General features: G+C 31.3%; 1 protein-coding gene across 1 annotated transcript; it reads right to left on the reverse strand.

Annotated features, from left to right (window-relative positions):
- Positions 1 to 4,146: 4,146 nt before the first annotated feature.
- On the reverse strand, positions 4,147 to 6,819 carry LOC109171807. The gene is made up of 5 exons (XM_019320884.1): positions 6,681 to 6,819; positions 6,431 to 6,594; positions 6,214 to 6,301; positions 4,911 to 5,117; positions 4,147 to 4,652 (listed from the first exon to the last, which is right to left on the reverse strand). Exons 1-5 carry the CDS (start codon positions 6,784 to 6,786, stop codon positions 4,348 to 4,350), a joined length of 870 nt encoding a protein of 289 aa, XP_019176429.1. The 5' UTR covers positions 6,787 to 6,819; the 3' UTR covers positions 4,147 to 4,347.
- Positions 6,820 to 11,780: the final 4,961 nt, after the last annotated feature.

Here is an 11,780-nt window from a genome sequence, read left to right on the forward strand (position 1 = left end):
ACATATTCCAATTGCATTTTTTTTAGGAGAATTCTTATCATATATTCAGATTTTATTTAAAAATAAAAAATGAAAATATAGTCTATCTTTCTGCTTTCAATTTATCATATTATATCACATTAATTTAAAAGTCAAGGATTCTATGGTGTAGTGGTTAGCACTTTGGAATTTGAATCCAGCGACCTGGGTTCGACTCTCAGTAGGACCTTTAATTATTCTCAACCCTTAAGAGATGTCGGGAGTTTGAACTTTCTCCCTTATGGAAAAAATTAAAAAATTGAAGAGAAAATTTAAAATTCATGTAATAGTATCTAAAAATAATAAATAGATATAAATTAATAGGGAAGTGGGAGACAGGAAATTTAAGGTCAAAAGCCCTTCACCTACAAAAAATGAGTTATTGGTTTAAAGAGCCAAGTTAAAGTTAAAAATCTAAGCATTACTCAAAAGTCATACCAAATCATTTTCTTTAACCTCCATAATCATTAGGTGCACATGCTAGTGTGATGTTTATCCCTACTCTGCGATACAGCTATCTCCTACTTCAAATTCTTTTCTTCTTGACACAAAGATTATATATAAATTTTAAATTTAAAAACAAAAAAAAAAAAAAAAAAAAAAAAACACATAAATCAATCTTTTTAAATGACCCTTCACTTGTGACTTGTGAGGTTTTCCAAAGCTCTAAATTAGAAATGATGGAAAAAGAAAAAAAATTATAAATATGGAAAATGATGAAATTTACTTTTTATCATAGATATTCTGTCTGATGCACTCTAAATGACCTGCCAAACAACTATAAACTAGCATAAGTCGTTTATTAGTAACCGGTTTAATTTGAGAAGATCAATTGGCAGTTCTCAATAATTTAAAAAGAAGAATAAATAATTTTTATAAAGAGTCGAACTTGAAACTTTATAGTTACTAAACAAATTGCCCAACTAACCTTACTATACTATGCTTTTATTATTTTTATTTTCCTAAACCATTTTAGACACAAAAACGAGGTGAGAATTGAAAGGTATTTGTTATGCATCATGCGACGGCTGCCTGTCTAATACGGCAACGTAAAAGTTGGAGTTGGGCCAACATGCTAGATTTTGTCTGGATAGAGAGTTGACCGTTTCATCATGCCAACTATACATCTTAGGTAGCTATTCAATTCTCATATCATCATATTTTTCCATGTGCAATTCAATTCATTTATTATGTTTTGCGACGTTAGTTATGGATAATTCAGTACCCAGCTCAATTGGTCAATTAACTTAAAATAAATTTATAATTTGTTTCTTTTGTTTTGTTAGCAATTTCGTGTCGGGTTTGATTGTTATCAAGACAAAAAAAAAAAAAATATAGATCAGTTGAGACACATCTCATAATTTACTTTATTTACTAGTTTTCAGGATATGAGCGTTGAAGTGTCTTAAGTTTAAGGTTTAATTTGAATTGACCTTAGTTATGAGGTTTAGTAGATTCAATTCTTTGATGGTTAATTCTGATCTATATGTACTAAGAAAAAAAAGTATATATAATGAAAAATGTATAATTTAAAGTAGCATTAGTTTAAGACATTTTACTACTAGTTATTGATGTCACCTCCTTAGGTTAATTATGTTACGAATTACTCATTTGCAATAATGTCAAAATTAAAGTACCAATTTAGTGTCAATAATATGGGGTTGAAAGTGAATGCATTAACAATTTAGGAATTGATCCACAATAGTCCATGACCAAAAAATCTATAAGTGTCTTCCTCATTAATATAGTATCTATTAACTACAAAGTTTCGTTCAAGTTACAAGAATATTGTGGTTAGAACCTTTGGTCATATGTTCAAACTTCACTAAAAATTTATATTTATAGTTTGGCCCTGTTTGGTAAAAAAATTGGCCTATAGGTCAATTTTGGCTTATTTGACCACTATTAATTGTTTGATTTAGTTAAAATATCAATACAAATGTTTGGTTAATTAGCTTTTTGCAACTCCAAAAGGCTAAAATTCAAAAAGCTACTCCAAGCAACATTTTCAATTAGCTTTTTGAGAAAAGAAATTATACCAAACAACTATCAGCTGACAGCTAATTTACCAAACACTTTTCTACAATCAGCTAATGTTATCAATTATTTATACCCTCTAATTAACACAATCAGCTAACTGCTAACAGCTATCAGCTAACAACCATTTTACCAAACAGGGCCTTTGTCTTTATAAGGTGGTAGGTTCTCATTAATTGGTTTGGGTGTCAAGTCTTTTTCATTATAATTCATCAAGTGATTTAAATGGCTAAAAATTATAATTCATTATATATATATATATATATATATATATATATATATATATATATATATATATATATATATATATGTAAAGAATCCTTGACTTTAGTGAAATGCTGCTGCAATTGTTGAAAGGGAAAGTGTTTGTGTTTGGGAGGTTCTTTTGCTTTCTCACATGCCCTGACAACTTCTTTTTGGATCATCTCCACCCTAGCTCGCTTGGTCAACACTCTATATACACAGATACATCAACCAATCGTTAGGTCAAAATTTAATTTATTTTTTTCCAAATATAAGTGGTTAAATGGACATACTAAAAGATTATAAGTAATTGATTCTTGTTCATACACTCTTGAACTAATCGAGCCCGTTGTATATTTACATAGGATCTTCACAATGTTAAAACATTTTTTTTTATGTAGTTTACAAGTTATTTATTACATAAAAATAAAATTTGCTCCATGCACATCCTTAAATAATAGCTACAAATAAATTTTTTTCACACAGAAAAAGTTAAATGAATTTTTTGAATAAAATAATATTTGAATCGATCTAGTGGACATATTCAAATTTGATTGGACCAAAAAAAAGCAGGCTAAGGGAGGAAGTGCAAAACACACCTCTTAAGAAAATGGGAATAAAGTGATTTTTTTTTTCTGTTTAATACATTAATATGAATCTTTTGTAATAATGCTTTCTACACAATTAAATAAATGTCTAATATATATATAAAAGATAAAAATAAATAGCTGTCATTATAAATAAAAAAAAATTATTGTCCAGTTAAATTTTGATTTTTTATTTTTAATTGAACTTTAATATAATATAATATAATATATAGAAAATGTTACATGTACTATCATATTGTACTCCAACATACTAAACCTTGATGTAGACACTTGTATTGGGACCTGCATGAAAAAAAATAACTTATCAGAATTCGCCACGTCAGAGAGTAAAATTTAGGGAGTAAGATTAGCGAGTACATGTAGCAAAACTCATAATATATATATATATATATATATATATATATATATATATATATATATATATATATATATATATATATATATATATATATATATGTGTGTGTGTGTGTGTGTGTGTGTGTGTGTGTGAGAGAGAGAGAGAGAGATATTAAATTTAATTCTTAGTATATGTAACTTTTAATTTTATTAATTTTGAATGAATAATTCTTAACTAGTCACAGTGTAATAATTTATCACATGTCTTGGCTTTGAGAATGGAGCAGCATAAATCTCCAGGTCAGTTGTCCCACCTAAAAGAGGTGCCTACAATTCAACAAGGAGATCAGTCATTGTGTTTAACGAGAGAAACCCTAAGTATATCCAAAAAAAAAAAAAATTGACATTCATAAATCAAATCATGACAAGATAATTTATTGAGAAGAATGACAAGATAATTTATGTCGCATGTGCAGCTCAATTGATTATAAGGGTGAAGTATGAAAAAGGGGCCGCAGTTTCTAGGAATAGCAATTTAGTTAATTTTTTGTCATATTTTAGGGAGATACTTATCATGTTTCATGTTTGATACTCAATCTACTTATAATCAATTAGCATATTGTAGGAATTTAGTTTATTAATTTGTGCTAGAACATTCAATGCTCCTAATTGTATATAAGCCCTAGAAAAAAGACATAATAGGTTCTCAATTGTTATCACTTAAAGCAATACACTAATTTTGTACGGTTATCACTAATTATTTTTATGCACTTGTTCTAAAAGTTGTGTTGAATGACCATTGAAGCGTTGATTGCAATAGTCATAAAAATAAGCAATGTCTTTATGCTTATTACGAAATATTTAATACTAAATAATAAATTAGAAAAGATATACATAAAATTTTAGATTAAACAAGCAATTTTTTTTATATATATTCCACTATGAAATAACAACAAAATATGTATACAAACATGTCTCCCTCCTCTACTATACAATTCAAGCATGTTTTACTCCTTATCACTCACTAGTAGTAAACAAAAACACCTCTCATTCTTTCATTTTTCTTTTTTCTTTTTTTGTCCCCCCATTTAAAAGTAAATAAATTTCAGCCTCTTGTCCTGATTATGGTGATGGTCCCTCTACCCTGAGTTTGAATCCTAGTCAAGGCCACCACCGCCTTGCCGGACAAGCCGGGTCCGTCCGGCGACACCAGCGGCCGGCAAGCGAAGTCCCCGACGGGATGCTTCACCGGCCGAGTCGGCGGCATCAGAATCCTCTCGTTGATGTCGTTCAGTGTCACGTCACCTTCCTTCCCTCCCGGCTTCACCACCGCGAAAGGGTACACCAGCTTCCCCGCCGCCGACGACGGCGACACCACCCTCTTCCTCCGCCGCCAATCCTCCTCGCTTCCTGGCCGGAAAAAACATACCCATTGCCCAAAATCAGTCACGAAACAATAAACCAAACTCCATTTGGTCAGAAATTACGAGAAAGAATTAAATCAGTCTATGTTATTGACCAGTTTAAATAAAAAAAGATTTAATTGAAAGTTGAACATAAAACTTTATAGTTATCAGATTAATTGTCTAACCAACTTTGTTGGGATTGATCAGTACGATGAAACCAAAGAAGCTAGAAAACAGCAAAAGCGACGAGGGAGGGAATTACCGGCGGAAAAGGACGACGGTGGGTCCACCGTGGGCGGTGGGGCAGGCTTATCCGCAGAGTATTTCCGGGAAGAGGACGACGAATCTTGGTATGCAGCCAAAGCCGAGATGGCTTCCTCATCTGATGATGGGTTGTTTCTTTTCATTTCTGTGAAAAAGGAAGTTTCCTCAGTGCTCATCCTACTTCCAGATTTGCATATTCCCTCACCTGAAAATAATGCAAAGTTTTTCAATTATATTGCCATCAACGTCATGTCACCATACTTTTTTTTTTTTTTTTTTGAATGCTACTAACTCTATTACATTGTAGTATCTGTTCATATACTTTCTCAACCTATTGAAACACAAAGAGCCAATAACACCTCCACTGAGGCTCGAACTTACAACCTTCCAAATGGAAGTCCAACTCGGATACTATTAGACCACATAGTCCTGGTTATCACCATACTTAATATTGTCAAAAATACAAGTCTTTCACAACATTGTATTAAGTATCACTCTTGACCCCCCGATTCGATCGCATCGATTACCTATGAGAATTAATTTTTGACAGAATAGTTAAGTTTGAATTCGTATTGTTTACATTTTGATTTAACTCTTACCCAAAAATGGACTATAAGTGCAGCTCACCTTATAACTTTAACTAGTAACGGATCACCCAAAAAAAAAAGTAAATCAGATCATTTTAAATTATCAATAGCTTACTGACTCAAATTAAGAAGGTTAACAGACACTTTTCACTAAACTTCAAATTTAATTGGAAATGTTAAAAGTAATGAAAACCATAAAAGGAAAAATATCTAAATAATATAGTATATGCTAAATTAGTGGTAGGTAATTAAGGATTACTTGGTCGTACGGCCATTAGGTAAGAAATTCAAACTCTACAAATGCCCTACTTAAAAGGGTGGAATGGGTATGTACTTAAATAATAGCATATGATTGTGACCTTACAGTGTAACATTTTGACTTATTAACACACATAATTTGAAAAAAAAAAAAAAACAAAAAAAAATTACAATTTTGACCTTTAACATATAGAATAAGTGCAATTTCAATCTTTATTTTGAATATCATTACAAATGTGTCTCTTAATTAATTAGTTCACAAAACGACTATTATATATTTCATCATCCAATTATGTATTAGGAAGTTAAAAACGTAATTTTTTCAAGTAGTTATTTTCGGTAGTAATTAACGTACAACATGTAAATTAGTGACTAAAATTATGCATGCTACCTCTATATTTTACGGATCAAATGTAAAAAAATATATATAAATTGAAAAATTAAAATAATATTAACCTGAAAGGCTATCACACTTGGTTATCTGGCTCAAGCAATCATAATTTTCAAACCAATTGAGGTTTGTGTTCCCATTATCCAGGCAGCTCTGCACCAAACACATAATCCAACTTTGTGATATTCTGAGAAATTAATGATCATTTGATCAAATTAATGAATAATAATTCACTAATCATACATAAAATCAAAAGATCATTATAATAATTATTAGTATTACCCTAAGATTATTATTAAAGTAGTCTTTGCTTTGATCATCATCATCATCGAACAATAGCAGCCTCCTCCTCTTCGAGCTGAACTTGAACAAAGCGTCTTCCAGGTAGCCGGTGGACAGGTCGTCGGAGTCCAAGTACGAGAAGAACGGCGGCGTGTTCTCCGACACTATTATGCATGCATAAAGTCAGTCAAATTAAAATATGGGATTAAAGAAAACAAAGTTAATTAAGAAGGCCGGAGACGAGGTTTACCGGGAGACGGAAAGCCACCGGCGGCGAGGTCGTGGAGGTCCCAACCACCCACTCCGGCGAGGGAAGAGGTGGTGGTTCTGTAAGCAATGGCGTGCAGATCACCCATGGTTTTTGGTGGACAAGAGAATTTGTCCTACGTCCATGTAGTATATAAGAGAAGGAAAAAGTTAGGGTGGGGTGGGGTGGAGGGGGTAGGGGGGGGGGGTTGAGGGTGGGCCAGTGGGACCATGCATGTCGTCAAATTATATCATGCACTTGGTCTGCCTATAAGTCTATAACATATGTAATATATCCTACGTTAGATTTCTTGTATGTATTTGTGATACTCTTTAAAAAAATAACAATAAAATAAAAACATATGGGTTGTATAAAGTATAATAAACTATTACCATAAATATTAAATACCAATCCCTCAATCCTTGTGGATAATTGTTCACATTGCAAGACGAATCACTGATATGCATGTTCATTTTTAATATATTAAATGTTTATTTTTAGTGTACTACCTGTTTATTTTTTAAAGATCTATATTTAGTATACTACCTAGAAATAACTTTAAATACAAAAAATTGAACATTTATAAATAGTCTATATTACAATATGAATCATAATCTACTAGTGTATAATTTGCTATGTACAACCACACAATATGACTTGTACATATCATTGTATTATATATTATTGACACTGTATAAATTTCATTATATATATATATATATATATATATATATATATATATATATATAATCTTAATCATATGAGAATCATGTCTCAAGTGAGAACGTGAGAACAAATCTAAACCACAATGAAATTCACCGATGCCCAACAGAATGTACCACACCTAGTGATGCATTTTTGAACACTTTGTGTTGCATTTATACATAAATGGCAAGTGACATGGGAAACACTGTCCGCACGGAAACCTGATCCTATATATATATATATATTGGTTCCTGTGAGGTCAGGTCTTCCCGTGCGGTCAGTGCGGCATACACCATTAGGTATGCATAAATACACCATACAGTGTTCGAAAATACACCAGAATGAAATGTCAAAAAATACACCACACAAAAAAAAGTACACCACATATAATGGTGTATTTAGAAACACTATGCGGTGCATTTATGCATATCTAATGGTGTATGCCGCACTGACCGCACGGGAAGACCTGACCTCACAGGAACCTGACCCTATATATATATATATATATATATATATATATATATATATATATATATATATATATATGTGTGTGTGTGTGTGTGTGTGTGTGTGTGTGTGTGTGTGTGTGTGTGTGTAATTAATTGCAATGTATATTATACATTATGTTTATTTTATTATATACTTACAAATTATTTCTAATTTTACCATTTTATTCTCCCCTAGTATTTCTAATTTTACCATTTTATTCTCCCCTATATTTCTAATTTTATCATTTTATTCTCTCCTAGATTGTTAACATCGTTAAATAACATTGTTAATTATACCATTTGTACTTTTAACAATATGGGACAATTATATAGAACTTTAATAAGTTTAAATTAAAATATTGTTAAATTAGATAGAAGAAACTTTTAGAATTTTGTACACAAAATGACAAGCACAACAAAACCAAAGACATAGTAGGTACAGGCAAAAGCAGGAGGCAGGGCAAAGAGGAATAAAGTGACAAAAATGAAGAGATGAGATGATAGATAATATTAGAAATGCAACCAAATAAATTAATGGGTCAGTCATGCCACTGTGGCGGCAGCAGCAGCAAGAAGAGCAAAAGAAAATAAAGAAAAAGAAAAAGGAAAAAATTAAAGAAAAGAAAAAGCAGTGGATTTCGTTTGTTCCTAGGGATTCGGAATTTGTCCCACTTTTCTCCCTTTTTTTTTTTTTTTTTTCCCTTTAATTTCATAATTTATACTCCTCCCCTTCCAAAAAAGGGAGTAAATATTATATTGTGATAATTCTAATCGAGTTAGTCGAATAATTGACTTGATATTGTGTGAGTTGTCTATTATAGTATTTTATAGTTTGAATCGATCATTTATTGATAATTAGAATGGTTTACTTCCATATGATTCTTTGTCAGCTATGATCATAAGACATGCTTTACTCAAAGCACACTTCGAATAGCAGCGGATGATTTGTTCATAAATCAAAGAGAATATTATATGTGTTTTTTTTTTGTTACTATAATTTTATTCTCGGCTAGCATGACATACTTAGATTATTCAAAGAAAAAAAGGTCAATTTTTACTTCTTTCATTTTTCTTAAATAAAATTAAGACATGTAACGAGCAATATACTATCATGGAGAATAAAATTAAGACATGTAACGAGCAATTTTTAATTAATTCAATTTTACTGACTCTATTAGAATGGAGTACATGTTCATAACTGCTTTCTCAATCTACTAAAGTACAAAGAGGCACAAAGAGTAAATACCGGCTCCATTGAGACTCAAACCCATAACATCCTATATAAAAGAGTAACTTGGTGCCACTAGACCACAAAGTCCTTGGCAATTCAGTATTAATTAATGCAATTTATATATTTCAAAACTATATATATTAAAAGGTTAAAAGCTCTATTAATTAATCAACACAAAATATCAAAATAATTTGATACATATGGGTTGTAAATCAGACGACATGTACTGTGTATCTTCCAGGTTAATTAGAGGTTTTCAGTTTCTACTTGACACAATCATTATTAGTCTGTGTATAATTCTAATTGATTGTTCATCAAAAGAATTGGTTAGCGATCATCCAAATAAAAAATCAAAGTTGATAAATATAAAAAATTATTTCAAAAAACTAAAAAGAAAGATTAATTTGACGAATGAACAATCTGATATAAAATTAGTTACTGGCATTAGATCAATTATTGTTCGAACTTCAAATGGAATCCTATCAAAATTTGACTAAATTAATACTCCGTATCATCTTATGACTTATGATATGTGATCAATAGTATTTATATCATCTTATGAGTTATGATAAGTGAATAATAGTGTATTATGTTTTTTAAAAAAAATGTTATGAAAGGAAATAAAATTGAAAGGGGGATGGGGTGGGGGACTAAATAATTGCAGTGGGTAATGATATGATGTTGCTGGGCACTCATAGGGCAATACACGAAGGACAATGATGACTTTGACGACATGCTTGGGAGAGACAACAACACCCATGCATACACTCACACAACAACAATTCAAATTCTTCATTCCACCTTTTCCTTTTTCTCCTTCCTTCTCTTCCCCTTTGCCATTTTTTCTTCACATCCCTTTTAGCTTTTGCTCTTTCTTCTACTTCTTATATATACTTCTTCACATCTCATTAGAGAAAACATATAAATTTTAAAGAATGTTGTACTTTCGGTGTGCACAAAAACAACCACATCACCTATTCACTACGGAATGGAATCACGCATTGATATAGTTTAATTAGTTAATCAATCTAAAATAAATTTAATAATATACTTCTTTAGTATGTAGTCGCAGTGTACGGGTTTGAAACATAACGAATGAGGTAAATAATGGAGTTTCAAATATAATTTGATCGATGAGTCAAGTACTTTATAGTCTAATAACATCACTCTACTACTTTTAATAATGAATGTTTCAGGTTCGAGACTCATCCCAAAAAAGAATATATAAGGTTGTATTAAAAAATGTATAATTTGATGATATTTTTTTCCCTTTTAATTGAAATACTTGATTTGATTATTGAACTATGCAGTTTGCATTAAGAGGTTGCAATTTATTTATTATGGAGTAATTTTTTTGTTCAAGTACAATGTGGTTAGGGAGGAGATACCCGAGAGTTACTTAGGTCTAAAAATAATTAGAATCCAGTGATAGTGTTTTTTTAAGCTTAAATTGGGCCGGAAAATAAAGTTGGAAGGCAAAGTGTGGTAAGGCGTAAAGTACCAGGGTCATAGCACAAAGCTTAGGGATGGGGTTAAGAGTATGTTTGGCAGCGTACGTGGTATGGAGCAGAATTCGTAAAAACGAGAGGTGAAGATGAGCTGTTTGCTTAGGTCGTGGGGGCACCAACTAGTAACCCAAAGGGAGCGGAGCGGACCGTCGGTGACCGACCGGAAAATCACTCCCAAGTCCACAACTGTAAGGCCTTTTCTCCCCTCACCGGGTTGTCTCAGCCATTCGTCGACAGTCGGAGGGCCTTGACCTAGTCAAACCGGTCGAGGCAAATTGCTCGGGTGATCAATGGACTACTCGCTGGATGGTGCATATCACTCAGGCGGACTACCCTGGAGGACTGATCAAGTCGACTGCTTAAAGCGAATTGTTCGGGCTACCTGTTTGTCGTGTAGTTTGTGGGCTATTACACAAAAACAAGGTTTAACCTATTACATACCATCGGATAGTGACAGAGAGTTTTCCTCATGACACACAATTTGCAAATATATGACTTTGGATAGTATTAACCATGTCCACAATAATTATTTTTAGAGTTTATTATACTTTTGATCCCTTAACTATATATAGTAACTGTATATTTACCTTTTGGCCATTATATGTGATTTGTTCCACTTTTAAGGTCTGTTTGAAAACTTGAAAATGATTTATAGACTCATTTTCTGAAAAAGAATTTACTTTTCTAATGCTTGGGAATTGGCTTAATGTTAGAAAAATATATTATTCTGCTTTGCTGAGAGTTAATAAATTGGTAAACATATTATTTGTTATAATAACAATAACAATAACAATAACTTAACAACAACAACAACAACAACAACAACAACAACAACAACAACAATAATAATAATAATAATAATAATAATGATAATAATAATAATAATAATAATAATAATAATAATAATAATAATAATAATAATAATAATAATAATAATAATAATAATAATAATAATAAGATGAAGTGGTGTGATGGTTGTGGTGGTGGTGGTGGTTTGATGGTGGTAATAATTTGAAAATTAGTTTGAAAAAAGACGAGAGAGAAGATAAATACGAGAAAATAAAGAATCTAGAAAATGTCTTTTGACTAAAAATTAAAGAATATATTTTCTGTCAAATTGAACATTTTTTTCGTTGACCACAATGAATATTTTCTTTAACTTTATTTTCCT

The sequence above is a fragment of the Ipomoea nil genome, unplaced genomic scaffold (assembly GCF_001879475.1).
Source record: "Ipomoea nil cultivar Tokyo-kokei standard unplaced genomic scaffold, Asagao_1.1 scaffold0382, whole genome shotgun sequence".
Lineage (NCBI taxonomy): Eukaryota > Viridiplantae > Streptophyta > Magnoliopsida > Solanales > Convolvulaceae > Ipomoea > Ipomoea nil.